Source organism: Lissotriton vulgaris, chromosome 5, assembly GCF_964263255.1.
Source record: "Lissotriton vulgaris chromosome 5, aLisVul1.2, whole genome shotgun sequence".
Classification (NCBI taxonomy): Eukaryota; Metazoa; Chordata; class Amphibia; order Caudata; family Salamandridae; genus Lissotriton; species Lissotriton vulgaris.
Window position 1 is genome coordinate 727,789,878 of NC_141693.1, and position 17,252 is coordinate 727,807,129.

At 43.9% G+C, this 17,252-nt stretch overlaps 1 protein-coding gene across 1 annotated transcript in view; it reads right to left on the minus strand.

Annotated features, from left to right (window-relative positions):
- Positions 1-1,038: 1,038 nt before the first annotated feature.
- The window catches only part of VAMP3 (vesicle associated membrane protein 3), a 308,881-nt gene continuing 292,667 nt past the window's right edge, over positions 1,039-17,252 (minus strand). The window contains exon 5 of the mRNA XM_086922161.1: positions 1,039-4,992. Within this exon, the coding sequence (XP_086778287.1) occupies positions 4,976-4,992 (17 nt within the window). The 3' untranslated portion in view covers positions 1,039-4,975. The remainder of the gene's footprint in view (positions 4,993-17,252) is intronic.

Consider the following 17,252-nt stretch of genomic DNA (forward strand, 5'->3'; position numbering starts at 1 on the left):
TCATCGCCATTGTGCGCTATCTTTATCAAACTAGTTCTAACTATTCCGCAGGAGACATTGTTCTTTGTTAAATACTTAACTATATTTCCAGCAGCTCCCCGAGCTTTGACAATCTTCGCATGTTGCTACTTACCAACAACCTGTGCAGCTATCCATAGCCTCTTTTGAAAGAAGACCAAAGCCATTGCTGCACTCCCAGCAATGCATTAAAAAAGCAAATAATTTGAGAAGCCTGCAGGGTAGATTGCAATTGAGATGCAAACTGGGCACTCGCTCTCCTTTTGCCCACGCTGAATGGCTCTCCTCTTTGCTGTGGGCCCTGAAAAAGGCCGGTATTCATGGCCTGTACCCTTGTGGCACAGGCACTGCGAGTCCGGACTGTGAATATTAGTGTCCACTGTGGGTACACAAACGTTTTCAATTATAAGAGTGATTTGTGTGCCTGCTGACCAGGAAAGTTCAAGTTCATCGCAGGACATGTAGTGGATGTTATTCAGAATATTTAAGAATGCTCTGGCACTTGCTCATGGAATTTAATTGCAGTTCTTTTAAAACTATAAAGGAACATTACTGAGCAATAGAACTAGACCTAAATAAAATTCTTATTTTGATTTAAAAAAAAAAACACCGAAAGGACAATACATTAACTGCACAGTATCATTGCACATTCTACACCCATCAACACATTCAAACAGTAAGTCTGGACTGTTCCACCACACAGCTCCATGAAAGACAAAGCCCAGAAAAGAGGACTGTGATAATTCAGTGAGCTCATGGCAGTATCTTGCTCCTGTGCTTCCAATGACCAGAGATCCAGAGAATCTGTGCCCGTCTCTCTCAGAACTTGTCAGACTCCAAGGTTTCAGAAGGCCTTAGACTCTAAATCATCGAGCTCTTCTACATTTTGTGACAGTGCTTCGATGTCTCTGCTGGATTCGTTTAGCAGTATGTGAACCAGCTGATAATTAAAGCTTAAAATCCCCCTATGCAATGCATTTATCAACTGCAGCATGAAATAAAAAAGACAAGGTGAGCAAGAATGTTTTAGTCGCTTTTATTAAATATTTATTATATTAAATGCTTTCTTTTCAAGGTGTTGAACCGTGCACAGTAAGTTAGTTAAAAATAGAAACCAGTGAAAAAGTCTCTTTAATAGAACGTTGTGTACATATTTGTCAAAATTCTGTAACATGCCACAGGTATTCTTAATAGAAGGCACAGATTAAAATGCAAAACATTTCTGTTACCTGATGTGCAAATCATCCAACAACTATGAGACATCCTTTAATAGCAGAGAATGTTGCATCTCTCCTTAAATGTGGCACTTCTATTTAGCATGTTCACAATAAGGATAAGGCACAGATTTCTTTTACTGTTGAGAGATCCTTCTGAGACTCACAGAATTCCGCTCCTAACAGTTTCACCCAAAAGAATAAATGGAAAATAGCACTATGACTTAACATTGAAAAGCTAACTTAGTAACTGGAGGCTATATGGAACTTTTTAATTGAAAGAGCAGGCGAGTTACAGAAATACACTTAAAAACACGAGTTGCTTTAGTTACACTCGTTTAAGATGCGATTTTAAGCAAAAAGTTAAGAGTATAAATAGTTTATGCAGTGCAGAACTGTAAATCTTTTACCTCCAAGAAGCTGTAGCATAATAAAACTGGTACCCAGCCTTCATATTAAGGTATATTAAGGCAATAATAGAACCTAAAATGTTCATCCTGTTATTTTTACCTTTTGTTTTATATTAACTGGGCTGTCCAAAGATTGCGTTTGTGCAACCAGCCTCTGAAAACGGTATATTGGACTTTAAATAATTGCAGAATTTACACTTAGTTGAATCAGAGCAGACTATGTGCCTCTATCTAACTCTACAGTCCACCCAGGGCAAGGCTCAGCCAGATGTCCAGACCGATTAATCAATATTTTGTATGGACACAATCTCTATAAATTATTTTCAAAGGCTGTGTCTTATTTCACTATTTCTTTTTAAATGTAAGCTACTTAAGAGATACAGGTGTGCACTGCTGTTGATAAAAATGCATAATTTCATATTGTTTACCTACAGTTAGTGCCATTCCAATCCAGGAGTTTCTAGCCATAATATTCACAATTATGCACCAATTACAATGTGTCCAACTGACTCAGCCAGATCTAAATATGCAAGAGTTGTATATGACGCTTCTTAGAAACGTAATTATAAGTGAGCTGCATTGAAACACAAATGAATAGGGTCCGCAATTGAACACTATCCAAGGACACAGAGCTGTGTGCCTGTTTCCATTTAAATTGTGCTGTGTGCAGTGCATTATGCACTAACTCTAATTGTGGGAGTGACTGAAGAAACTCTTGACATCGGATTTTGAAAACATTGAGCAGCAACTACTGCTCTGTCTTTCTGTGCTGTAAGAATAAAATGTTTTAACTAATCATGCTACCTAGTTAGTATATGAGCTAGAAATCAAGAAAATGCACCAAACTAGATGCAGTGTTCAAGATATAGCCGCAGGTTTCCAGACTTAGATTAGCACTAAACACATTATACATTTTTTATGTGACTACAACAGTTTAGGACACAATTCAATATTTACTAATTCCACAAGGCGTTCACAGTAGTCTATCAATTGTAGACCAACATTTTTAAATTGAGAAGATACACATTTAATTTATCCACACCAAGCGCGATGTATTAAAGGCACTTTTAGGTGAAGCAGGTAGGCATTTATAATGCATACATGAGCAACATTTTGAAAATATTTGGCAACCAAGTGTAGAATTTTTTTAATCAATAAACAAAACAGTCTAGAAAAAATAAATTGAGGATGTGTACAGTTACTAAACTCACAGCAATAGTCTGTAATCAGTTGTTCAAAACTCGAACTTATAGATGCATTTTATATTTAAGTAATTTGCAAGGTACCACTCTTAACCAGCAACAACTCATGTGAAATTGTAAATGGGTATTTAAATGGGATACCACTTTCTAGACAAAAGATGCATGGTTTCTGAGAGATCAAAGGATAGAGTAATATTCTTTAGGTATGTTATTGACAGTTATACAGGATGATTATGGTGTTTAATTTCAGCTAACTTAGTAAATAAAAATAGCAAATCCCATAGGGTAGTGATCAACTCCTTAAAAAATAAAAGATTATGGAATATATAATGTGCATTCCCCTAAAAAAAAAAAAAGAAAAAGCAACTTGTTTTCATGGCGAGAGAGTTCCCCACCCGTCAGAGGCCAACAATGCCAGCTGAGGAGTAATTCAGGGGTTATGGTTATATATTCAAGAGCCTATATGAGAGGACTTTAACAGAGTTAAGGATAAACATCTAGTTACATAAAAATATCAAACAGCAGCAATAGTCTATGAACTTTTTAATGAACTTGCCTAGCCAAACATGCTTCAAGGCCTCAATTTCTTCCTAATCCACTAATATATATATATATATATATATATATATATATATATATATATATATATATATATATACATACATACATACATACATACACACATGTATGCACACACACACCCCACTTTACAAGGTCACCAGAGTTCCAGAATCATCTAAGAGAAAAAAGATACATGCACCCATCCCAATACTTAACTGATCGTCTGCCCTTGCCCTTACTCGGAGTCTTTTCACTTTTAAGGGGATGCTCAGCTTTATGAAAGTCCTAAAGATATTCCATCTTGTCAATAGAGACAGGGTTTGCCCAATTGTAACAAATTTGCTTGCAATCATACGACCAGTAATGATCAAATATTACACTACAGAAACCAGTTCTCCTTATATATGCAAATAAACTGCAACACATTTACCAAGCTTTTTGTGAAAACATTTCAAAACATGTAAAAATGCCTTCCAGCAAGCTTATGAAATGGTCACATTAATGAAGGGCTGAGTTAAATCAGAATAGAGCCAGCAGGGAGAAAATAGCAGACATTTCACCTACAAGCCCTCTTTTTATTGGGAAGTGAAATAAAGTTTATTTGAGTGCTGCAGCCTAGAGTTGGAAGGGGCCAATAAACTAATATTTACGGCCTTAATTTGATGATAGAACTTTGCCCAGACCAAACATTCAGTAAATCACAAATTTAAGGTGAATATGAATAGAAGTTTTGCTGAAAGGTTTTGTCCTTCGAAAGCTGCAATGATGAAGCAGCTGAACAAAATGAAAAGTATGTGTGGCTGTAACAAATTAAATTCACAAAAGCAAAATGATCAGCAAAGGGAACCAACCAGCCATGAATGCCAAGAAGGGTTCTTTAGGAAAACAGACAAACACATACACAAGCATTCATTCTGGACTTTTGGCAACACCACTTTGTATGTAGGCTTGTTCGGGAACACTATAACAAGTTTTGTTCAGGGTTACATAGCTGAATTAGCAAGACCAGGATCTCACTCAAAGTCCTCAATAACCCTACCCATGTTTTAATCTCAATAATCCTGATCTAGTGATATTGCATTATCCTATATTCCTCATAATGTAAGGCACGTCGGATATTCATAGATACAGTACAACTACATAAAGATACTGTAGTGCAGCCTTACTTTTTTTGTTACAAATAGTATATTTGTATTAATGTAGTATACAAGGAATGATTTGGTACTTAAATGTACTTATTTATTATACACAGTTTGCATAGACACAGAATAAGCAAGGTGCTTAGAACTAATCTCTGGTAAGTGATCTCTCAAACTGATTTCACAATATTTTGAAATGGCGTATTCATTATTTTACACTAGGAGTTAAGGCATTGACACAATTACGAGTCATCAGCATGTGAGGGTTTAAGGCACCTGTATTTACAGTCCAGAGTCTTAGCAATAAACTATTGATAATGTTCATCTAAATATCAGTAGGCAAGTCCTTGAATACAGCAGGTTAGATATTGGGATGTACTGAAGTTCCAAGTTGTTTTCTGGCTTCAGATGGGGAAGAGAGGACTTGCTTCTCAGGATACACTCCACACTGAAATAGTAAAATTACAACATTATAATGTATGTACAGGTCAATTTGCAACATTAAAAGAAAATCACCAATAAAGTAGTACAGCAGTCTACCAAAACAAAAACACTGAGAAATGTTTCACATTGAACTACATGGACCCTGGGATAGCAGTAACATGCAACTCCATAGACTGTAGGAGGGTCTTGGAAGTGCATTTGAAAGCACTTCGATATGGAATGCTTTTCGTGCAATAGGAATGCATTTAGTGCAATAAAAAGAATCTTGTTAAAACTCTTGGTCCCTTCCAGACAAATTAGACACCCTACTGCTCCAGTTCTCCATCCGAATGAGTTTTGCCAAATGTATAAACATATTTCAACAACAAAGATCCATGGATCGCTGGGGACCTGGAGTAATAACTATAACAAAAAAGGTGCGTCTCTAGTAACAATACTTTAGATGCAAATAACCAAATGGCAAATAAAACTTATTCAAAGGTGTTTATGAAAAAAAAACATGTACAGACACATTGACGCAGTGAACACTGGTGCAAAATAAACCTGCTTGGTTCCCTCTTTTGAGGTGCACTCAAGTGAGAAATCATGATCAAAAAACACAACAGCACAGACCTTTACAGCAAATTCTCAACAATCATTTTGGGTCAGTCTTTATAAAGTCAACGGCCTTTCAATCCCAATAAAAATGGCGGGATCACCCTCATGACTCATGGGAATACAACAGGCCTGAGAGAGAGCTGAAATAATAATAGGGAAAGCTAAAGTCCTAGGCAATACTCATGAGACTGTACTTACATTCTGAAAGGTAATGTTGTTGCTAAAGGAGAGGGTCCTTGGGGAAAAGCCTAAGCAACTGGATGACCGGGAATGGCCCAAATAAAAGAAAACACATGGTAAGAGGAGCTGCTTAAAACCCTTGAAATGGGTAATACTAGTGAAAGTGTGTGTGCGTAAGAGTCATCCCAAAGTGGGAAAAACACAAGCGTTCTGGGTCTCAAGGTTGAGCTCCAGATTCTTTCACTGGGTTTGAATAAGCCCAACAATCGAGATTTACTGGTAGCGCTGGATGGCCGCATGGAGTCACTTCAGGACAATGAGTTTTCAAAGGGCAATGTAAGACGATAAAATGCAGGTTAATGTAGGTGATGGAAAGAAGAAGGGCTAAGAACTGAAAAAGGAAGAAACTGAAGACAGACTAGGCCCAGAGACAGAAAGGAGAGCAGGGGTGGGCACTATTTTGGAATGGTTTAAAAGACATTGCCAAACCGCAATATAAAACAGCAGAAGTACACATAAAACAAAATAATCTGGACTGTACAATCAAAAATGTGAGACCATGCAATAAAATCATATAACATTGCTCAAAGAACCAAAAAGGCAAGGGCAACAAGATTTGAGAGTCCATAAAGCTTCTGTATAAGGAGAGTTCATTTTAAATCAAGGATGTTGAATCTTCCTCATGATTTAGAGCTGTGCGCATAGTGTCCAAACTAATAATCCAAAGCAATACCCGCTTTTTGCATAGGGATTCAATGTCACCTCCTCTCTCCCACTGTAATGGTACTGATAACTTACCACCGCAACTCATTCTTGCAATGATCAAACTAAAAAAATGTGTTACTAAAGGGGCAGTGATGACTTTGCATCTTATGCGACTCCTATGCTAGCATGTGCAAATCCTTATTTATTGTGTGGTTAGGCCAGTGACCAGTAGGTCACAGGGGCATAAAATGGCATTTATTACATTGGCAGTGTTGCAATTTGAGAAAAATCTCAAAGATGTAGTGAAATGCTAAATTCCTTTGTCTCTATGCAAAAAGGAGACATACTACTTTGTCTGCATTTGTAGTGCCTTTATATGGCGGGTGGTGGGGGGGGGGGGGTATTTGTGCAAGCTAGTCTAGGTGGTCCATTAGGCGGTCCAAATGAAAGGTCCAACGCTGCTAAAATATATCTGTTTTGATAATGCTTTTGGAGATGAAGTTTTAACTTGGAGAGTAGTGATGCAGACAAGTCTATTGGATTCCTATTTTGCATGAGTTAGTAGAGTCTCAAGCGGGCAGTACCATGCTCTCTTAGCAGAGCATCTAAACAAGCAGTTGGGATAGCCATCTTCAAGTAACTGGAGGGTTAAGATCTCTACTGCCCTGAAGAATTCACTTTTGTGTTAGAAATTACACCTTAATCTAAACAATTGGCTATATGGTAGTGAGTGTGGATGGTGACTGATGTATATCAGGAATGTGTTAGTCTCCGTGGGCTTCCTATATAGTGTAGTGTAGAGATGCTCATTTTCAACACAAACCAAAAAGTCTAAGAAATTATTTTGTCATTTATGGGACTGCATAATGAATCCAAGAGCATTACAGTTATGGTTAACCCGGTCTGAAATAAGTGTCTAAAAGTCACCCTCCCAAATCATAAAGATGTCATCTATAGATCTCTTCCAGAAAGCAACATATGCTCTTAAAGGATTAGTGTCAGAGAATGACTCCAGGTCATTTATGTACAATATGCTAAATTTGGTGCAGAAACTGCCCCTAGGGAAATACCCTTTGTCTGTAATGACTTTGGCTCCGTTTGACAAATTTCCAGGAAACATTCCAAAAAGGTGCTACTTTTTGACTACTTTGTGTATGGAAAGTTTTGAGGGAGATTTGTCAAGCGGCAGCCAAGAAAAAGAAAGGGTTCCCAAAATGCAAAATCCCCATGCTTTTTCTACAGACTTCTTTAGGCATGGCTACAGCAAAAACTGCTGAACGTAATTACACCAAATTCAGCAGGAAGCTAGATTTGGTGCAAATCTGTTCAGTAGTTTTTTTCTTTTTTTTAGAAACTAACGGTCAAAAATATTTGTATATCTGGATGGTTGGGTCTGCGGGAGGCTTGAGAGACTCTCGTAAGAGCGTAAATGTGAAAATAGAGAGTTCCGATTGGCCAAAGGAACATTATTTCCCTTGGGTCAATTCGCTCTGCAGGAGTCAGACTCCAGCAGAAGCAAGCGCTCTGACTGGATGCAGGCAACATCAGAAAAATTGTATTAGGAGCCATTACAAGACTTCGTCACCTGTCAAAGTTAAAACAAAAAGTGATAAGAGGGTAGGTTAGGGACACCCTCTGACAAAAAAAAAAGGTACATTTTTGCCGCGATCCTGCGGTATTGGGGGCAGGCGAAGGGGCGCGATGGGTGGGTACCAAACTAAAATGGCTGCTGTATTCTTCAGTTATAAGCCTAGGAGCCACATTATTTATTTAAGGGGAGGGGGTCAAATGGCCCACCCTCCCCATGCCACTTTTAGCCCCAAGGACCCCAATACCCAGGGCCCAATCTAAACAACCATTTGTAATGCAATAGGTCTCGCTTTTTTGAGAGTTCGAGCTATTGGCATAGTAAATGACAATGTTTTTTACCTATGTGTTTCGTTTGGAGTGTAGTGGATGAATGGGGTTTGGAGTTGAATCATAAGTGTTGAATTAAAATTGTCAGTTGTGGAAAGTGGTGTGTAGTGTGTTTGTGGAAGGGAATTATGTGGCGTGGTAAATAGATAGGGGTGCGACCTGCACAGAATAGATAACAAGGAAGATAGAGAAGGATAGTTAGTTTGTGCAGGAAGTGGTGAATGAACTCTAGATAGAGGCGTTGCCCAGGTAGTGCGGAGTAATCCTGAGATGGTTCTGAGTGATGCTTTGGGGCTGGAAAGAGAAGGCGAGTTGTGAGCATGGCCTCCAGCTTTTTCGCTGGGAGAGCTGCCAGATGTCAGTGAACTTTGTTGCTTTTGTCTTCAGCTATTAAGAAGAAAATCCTTATTGTTCATGGCCATAGCAATTGTGAGTGTGGATGAGCTGCGCAAAACCATGAAATATCCGACACGTGCCTCAAACAGAAAGAGAGCTAACTTAATCAAAGAGGAAAAGGCTTAGCACAATAATATAAACAAGCAGTCAGTCATTGGTGAACAGGTTTTAGGAGTAAAGATCCATATACTACAGCCGATAATAAGTTGCACTCTGGTGAAAGTTGATCTGCTGTTAGAATGCGCTACAGGAAAAAAAAGAAACAAGACCTATTGCATTTGCACCCACACTCACACACACACACACACACACACACACACACACACACACACACACACACACACACACGCACACCCACACACACACCCACACACACACCCACACACACAGAGCCACACACACATGTCTGTGGTGGTGGTGTCTGTGGAGGTGGTGGTGTCTGTGGAGGTGGTGGTGTCTGTGGAGGTGGTGGTGTCTGTGGAGGAGGTGGTGTCTGTGGAGGAGGTGGTCGGTGGTGTCTGTGGAGGAGGTGGTCGGTGGTGTCTGTGGAGGTGGTGGTGTCTGTGGAGGTGGTGGTGTCTGTGGAGGTGGTGGTGTCTGTAGAGGTGGTGGTGTCTGTGGAGGTGGTGGTGTCTGTGGAGGTGGTGGTGTCTGTGGAGGTGGTGGTGTCTGTGGAGGTGGTGGTGTCTGTGGAGGTGGTGGTGTCTGTGGAGGTGGTGGTGTCTGTGGAGGTGGTGGTGTCTGTGGAGGTGGTGGTGTCTGTGGAGGTGGTGGTGTCTGTGGAGGTGGTGGTGTCTGTGGAGGTGGTGGTGTCTGTGGAGGAGGTGGTGTTGTGGAGGAGGTGGTGTCTGTGGAGGAGGTGGTGTCTGTGGAGGAGGTGGTGTCTGTGGAGGAGGTGGTGTCTGTGGAGGAGGTGGTGTCTGTGGAGGAGGTGGTGTCTGTGGAGGAGGTGGTGTCTGTGGAGGAGGTGGTGTCTGTGGAGGAGGTGGTGTCTGTGGAGGAGGTGGTGTCTGTGGAGGAGGTGGTGGTGGTGGAGGATGTGGTGGTGGTGGAGGATGTGGGGGTGGTGGAGGATGTGGCGGTGGTGGAGGATGTGGCGGTGGTGGAGGATGTGGCGGTGGTGGAGGATGTGGCGGTGGTGGAGGATGTGGCGGTGGTGGAGGATGTGGCTGTGGTGGATGTGGATGTGGTGGAGGTGGATGTGGTGGAGGTGGATGTGGTGGTGGTTGAGGTGGATGTGGTGGTGGATGTGGTGGTGGTTGAGGTGGATGTGGTGGTGGTTGAGGTGGTGGTTGAGGTGGATGTGGTGGTGGTGGTGTATGTGGTGGTGTATGTGGTGGTGGTGTATGTGGTGGTGGATGTGGTGGTGTATGTGGTGGTGGTGGTGTATGTGGTGGTGGTGGTGTATGTGGTGGTGGTGGTTGTGGTGGTGGTGGTGTTTGTGGTGGTGGTGGTTGTGGTGGTGGTGGTGTATGTGGTGGTGGATGTGGATGTGGTGATGGTGGTGGTGGATGTGGTGCAGTGTGAAAGTGGGCCCTCACGTAGTTAACCCCGAAGCACAGCCGGGAAAGGACACAAACAAACAATTGCACAAACCGCACCACCATGTACCCACATTCATAAGTGCCTGCGACAGTGCCATGCGCTAGACCATCAGCTCAACTTAAGTGCTGCAACAATCCCGGTGAGGCAAATGAGAGCCTTTGTCTTTCTGATGCCGATATGTGACCCAGCACGCAGCTCGCCCCATGGGAATAAGCATACGATAGTAGCGCAGCCCAGCAACCCAAACATCAGCAACTACAATAGAGTATCAACACAACCATTTACAATGAAATAGGTCTCGCAATTGCGAGGTGTTGGACTTGGCCCTTCTGGCAGGTTCACCCCTAATCTTTTTGCTTTTAATATATGATCTGTGTTGATGATTTTCTGGTCTCTGCGCACTTTTTCCCTGTGTCCCAGAGTAAAGTGCGTGTGTGTAGGTAGGCTGGCCTGCTCCCCCATAGGAATGCATGGGGAATGTCTGTGTCCCTGGTAGTTCCTGATGCGTGGGGAGGGCATGCTCGAATTTGGTATGTGCGAACTCATGAGAATGAATGCTTCGCAATGATGTATGTGGCATGAGTGTGTCTTGTGTAGATGTGCCACTTCTAGGACTTGGCATATTATTGTAAAATATGCCTGGCGTGTGATTGGTTGGAGCTGGCTGGTGAGCCTGGCTCCAGGAAGGCTGGATGGGTCTGCCCGGTGGTGAGTGTGAGATTAGCATGTTGATGGCTGGGGAGGAGTGCAGCTGGTCCCTGATGGGGCTTGACTTTCCCCACACAATGCTGGCTCCACCCCCTGTAGTGCGACTGATGACCCTAGCCCTGCCAGTGAATGAAATGGGTAGTTGGGCCATCAAGGGTACTCCAAAACCAGCTGTGACTGGTTTCTCCCCCACCCTGCACCTACAGACAAAGGAACTTACAGTATAAGAAGGGGCTGTGTCCCCATACAATTTGTTCTGCTTTTGGATCCTTGCCAGAGGGGCCTTCTGCTGTTGCTGTGGCCAAGAGGACCGCCACTTGGATTGTCTTCCTGCCTGGAGACCCAGTGAGCTGGTTCTGGGCCCAGCCTTGCCCCATGCCTGCCTCCAGACCTTGCTGGAGCTTTGCGGATTGCCTCTTGCGCTTAAGAGCACTTTATTTCTTCCCTAAGCGCTGGGAGCGCTTTATTCTTTCCCTAGCGCCTGAGAGCACTTTATTCGGCCCCTAAGCGCTTGGGAGGGCTTTTTGCAAAGCCGGTGCCCACCCAGCGTTTGCCAGTCTACTTTTGCAGATTTGGGAATCCCCTGGCAGGTGCCCACCCCGCCAGGGACCTTGCCGCTATCTGCGCGGCCCGACCGAGTGCCCACCTCGCTTTCTATTTTTAATTAAAGGCCGGTGCCCACCCGGCATTGCCCCCGAGGGATTGTGAATAGCGACTTCACCGCCGCAGCCCAAGAGACCCTGCCGGGCCGCCACGCTGCCTACGGCGACCCGGAAGTCCCGCCTCTATACCCCCAGGGCCGCGCTGCCATTGGCGGCCCGAAGCGGATGTCAGGCGGATGGTAGCGTGACGAGGCCAGGCCGGAGAAGCAGGAAGCAGCCTGCATTGGCCGTCCCGAGGCTCCCGAGCGAAGGGAGAGCCCCGGGAGAAGAGAGCCGTCCCGCCAGCGAGGCCCCGAGGAAGAGGAGCCCCGCAGCCCAGGAGAAGTGCCGCCCGAGGAGCAGCTTGTCCTAGTAGCCGGTGAGTGCCGCGAGGGAGGGAAGCTCCCTGTGTACTCCAGTGCCTGCGAGAGGCACCACGGTGATTGAAGTCCACAGGGCCTCCGGGGGCATCACTTCCTTTCGAGTCCCCCGTGAGGTACTCCAACGTTCCGCATCTCTGTCCCCAGGAGCCTCGGGGCTCCTAAACACAATCGGTGTATTTCGAGCCCCGAGAGGCTCACAGCCGCAGTTGATTTACGAGCCGGAGAGGCTCTAGGGGCATTTAATTGTTTTAGAGCGTAGAAGCTCTTAATCGCCATTTTGTTTATTTGGAGCCCAGCGAGGCTCTTGGGGACACGAGTGCTTTGGATCAGAGCCCTGCGAGGCTCCCACGTGGTGTTCCACCCCAGTGTGTTCTTGAGCCCACGAGGCTCCAAAGTTGGCATCATCTGTATTCACAACTGTCCAGCACTTAGTGGGCAGTTGCTACGTTTAGGTTTGTGTTCTGTGCTGCCTGCGCAGCCTTCCCTGACAATTTGGACTCGGGCATTTCTGCCCTTGCGAGGTCAGTTGGCCTGGGGGACAGTTCTAGTGTTGTGCTACATGCACCCTGCGCATTGTAATTTACTTGCTGATGTGATTCCTGCGCAAATGTTCTACCTGCACCTCTGAATGTGTTTTAAGGCCTCATGTGCAATATGTTTATGTTTTATCCCCTTTGCTAAAAGTGACCTGCTTAGAGGATTGTTTGTGTTTCATTACCTTTGCTAAAAGTGACCTGCTTAGGTATTTTATGTTGTATCCCCTTTGCTAAAAGTGACCTGCTTAGAGGATTGTTTATGTATTACCTTTGCTAAATGTGACCTGCTTAGGTGATTGTTTAGGTTTCCTTCCCTTTGCTAAAAGTGACCTGCTTAGGTGATGGTTTTCCTTCTATAGGTCCTGATAAGGTCCTAGTTCCCTGCGTGATTTTCCTACAGTGTTTAGGGTTGCGTAGAAGGTATTTACCCTTACCAGTAATTACTGGTTGTGTGCTACATTTACTTTTTTGGTGTTACATTCATATGTTTATGTGCTAAGTGTTATACCTACAAATATTATTTCTAACAAGTGCCTACCCCTGACAGTGGTCCATGTGGCCCTGTCCTGTACATAATCCCTTGTAAATTCTGACCGTGCCTGTTGGCACATTGTAAAGTGTGTGTGTTATCTAATGTGTTTTTACTAGAATACAAAGGCTATTTTTTATATAACCTTGTGTGGAGTTTCCTTTGTGGTGGGCCTTGGGTGGTGTTGCTGGGTGCGCGCGCAAACGCTTTACACATCGCCTCTGAGATTAGCCTTGCTGCTCGCGCCACGTTACCTAGAGGGTGAGCAGGGGTTATCTTGGTGTGTAACTCCCTTGCCCTGACTTAGACATGGTGATCCCTGACTGACTTTGGCGTGAGCCTTGGCCAGCCCGGGGTCCCGGGTCCAACATGAGGTTTTGAGCTATTGGCATTGTAAATGGCAATGCCTTTTATGTATGTGCTTAAAAAATCTGCAATAATAAAAGGCATTGTCATTTACAATACCAGTAGGTCAAAGTTTCTAAAATATTAAACCAATTGCATAGGAAATGATTGTTTACAAGCCTCTATGCTGCGCTTTCATGGTAATAGAGGCCATGCCCCTTTCTTCAGGCCAGCTGTGTCTTAAGAAAGGTCAGCGGCTGCTATTAAAGTGAAAGTGTGGTATGGGGCACTTTTACCCAAAAAAGCATTTGTTTGTAAAGTTGACAAACACATGGTCTTTTAAAAAGTGCCCTGTGAAAATGCACATGGCGGGCTGAATGCCTGAATGTTGCAGGAAAGCATGTATTGCCTGTGGTAGGAGAAACTCATTAAAGAAAATAGTTCTTACAGACTAAAAAAGACATACCATGTAACAACCAAAGAAAGAAAGCCGGTCCTGATGGGAGGTTACAAATCAAGACAAGGTGGTACTAAGGAGGGGCTAACAAGCCTATTAACGAATCAAAAGCCAGCATTTATGAAGGACAATGACACAAGCTAATGACAAATATGGGCAGAGAGTATGCAGGGCTTCACGTCCATACTCCATTACAGCAGGCTTTGCAGAGCAACACATGCGCTGCCCATGCTCGACCTAAAAACATAAGTATAATATAATTACCTAACCAAGATGACACACTAAAATTGCAATTGAATAAAATGTAATTGCAGCCATCCCGGGTCAACGGGTCAACGATCAAACTAAGCTTATACTCGCCACTGCAGTACAAACAGGAACAATGTGTGAATTACGATTGGCTATTGCGGTGATGCGGTCCAGTGATGCCTAAAACAGGGGAGGGAGGTGCACAAAAGAATCAGGAGCGGATATGTGCACAAAAGTGGCAGTGCGAAATACTCGGGTGTATGCCAGTTGTTTTTATTACATTATGCTTTGGTATGCAATGTGAAGATATTTGACTTAGAAAAGGCCTCTGAGGCGCTATTGCCACGCTAGAGGTTTGCCATAAGTTTGACAAAAAACTGCAATAAAATGTGTTTTTAAAAAAAACGTAGTGCAAAAAATGTATAACCATGAAAGGAAGATGCGAAATGAGTCTGAATAGTGCTAAATGCAGACAGCCCGCCTCAGAAGCAACTGAAAAGCAAAATGCAGAAAAGTTCATAACCTTATAAAGGACAATGAAGAAATGTGTCTGGATTGTGTTAAATGCAGACATTCCGCCTAAGAAGCATTTGAAATACACGTGCGAAGTCGATTAATACAAGCAGAGGATTCAGATACCAGGACTGAAAAAAAGCAGGCAACATGACCAGAATCAAAGCAAGACTGTAAACTGCAATCCATTAAAGTACCACTTGAACATGGATTTAACAAGTAAGTGCTAATTGTGGAGCGCAACGGGGTGTGTAGTTGATGTTTCCTGCACTCTCAAAAACACATATTTGTGCCATGGGACATATAATCGCCCCCCTTGCTGTTTGGTTCAGTCAGGTTTGAGCCAGCTCTGCAGGCTGCCCAATCCGTTGTCGGTGCGACTTGTAAACACTCCACGTGTGACGGGTCACCGCTCGCTGTACACGTAGAGCCTCTAAATATGATGAGATGGCAAAGCAGAAAGTGAGGGCCTCGTGAACAGGTCCCGGGCCGGCTTCCATCACACGCAGGCCCATGAAACTTGTAGGAATATAATAGGATTTTCAGACAGTTCACCAGCTGAAGCCAATAAAATAACCCTCGAACGGGATCTGTACCCCTCCTCCACACACCCCGGTGTATGGATAAAGATAGGGACGTAGCCAGACACCCCGCCCCTACAAACCACCCTACACCCTGCCTCTCGGAGAAGTGACCCTCATTCAAGCCTTCAGAGAGATAGAGGCAGCTCTGTGGGTGGGGCGCTCACTGCAGCTGTCTGAGGCCAGTCTGCGGTCACAGGTTCGAGTCCCCGCAGGAGGAGCGTGACCGTGCAGCCTTCGGCATCGCAAAAGGGGGGGCTGCTTCGATTCATTTGGAGAGATTGATCATGATGACAAGTCATAGGACGAACCCGTGCTCTTATACTTCGACAAAACTGCACAGCAGTGTTTACTGGACTCCTACAGCAAGACGCGTAAAGGGTAAACGCCACGCTTCACTCCGCACTCCGGTGACTCTAGGCGCTGTAATAAGTAACAGAGGCTACTACTAGCAGAGTTATGGGTACTCAGCTGACAGATCTGTGACCGATTGGACCTAGAGCAGGCCTCGGCGAGGAAAGGACGTGTGACCTCAGACATCAGCAGCCGTGAACTATTATTAGTCGTCGTATTATTACTGTTTTTATTATGAATATTATATTTTTGTAATGTAGTGTTTCTTTGCAATTATTAATGAGATTATTTCTATAGTTAAACAATACTTTACGCCTGGCTGTTAAATTAACAGCGCACTGACAATCACCGGGCTTAGAGCCGCGCCGCTCTAAACATTATAATGAAGAGCAAAAAAATTCATTTGGGATGAAAACGAAAAAAAAAATTCAACTGTTTAACAACTCCGACGGGAATTGACCTCTTTTAAACAAGCACTCACCCGAGGACGATTTTTGGACGATTTCTTCCGGCGGGCGGCGGTCGGGGGAAATGAGTAAACGCCTACCTCCCAATGACGGAGAGAAAAGGGGCGGGACATAAAAAAAGACCCAGAAACTCCCACGAATCGCGTTATGACGGGGGAAAGAGTGATTGACAACCATCTCTTCCAATGGCTAGCCTCCATTTATGGAGCTAGCCAATGGAAGAGAGAGGCGGGACAAAGCCCCGTACTGTCTAACAAAAGATTTCGCCTGCGCAAACACTGCTGCGCAGTGGACGCCAGGCGAAACCTAAAAGAGATCATGATGCAACCAACTGAAAGGACTGGCTGAAGGTGTCACACGTGCATTGCTGGTGTGCATTAACAAGTACACAACGTATTACATTGAACACTTGTAAACATTGAGATTTTACGGAGCAAAGGTTAAAGTGAAACTACAAGTCCAAGGGTGCAACGGGTTGTTGGTTAATAAGCTAGCATTAGTTGAAGTTGGCAACAATATGGGGCGTTTGGTATGTATATCTGTTTTAACACATTTGCAATCCATCCACTTTCAAACCCGTCAACGTGGTTGTGTCAGTGCTCGTTTATTTCTCAGATGATATTTCAGACTGTCGTGTTCATATCTAGGACCCTAATTCTATATTCCCGATTTATGCCCTTGTGAGGTTATAATCAATAATATCCTGATAAAGGCATAAGAATCAGATTAATATTCAGTAATAGCCCATGCAATCCAAAGCACAGCACGGCTACTCCCATAGACTCCTAGAAAGCACAACACGTTCTTTAAACAAACCAAGCCCCTGCTTTTGTTTTGATTTGAACAAGTACTCCTGAAGTCCAGAAAGAACTGTTAGTTCTTAGTGACGTCTTATGTCCAACCTTACGTCAAACCCGGCACCTTCCAGGTATAAAATACCAACAGTTGCCTGAAGCAAACACACGGTGGTTTGGAGCAGAGCGGCCATCTACTTGCCCGAGAGACCAGCTGATGCGAGTGCCCACGGAAGCCGCCCCTCCTGTTTGACGCACTGAGAGAGACGCTGTCTTTTTCTCTAGCCGAGGAAATCCAACTCCGGTGTTTCCAGCCTACCCTTGCGGGTTGCTGGAATATCGAGTCCTGAGGAAAGAGATACAAGTC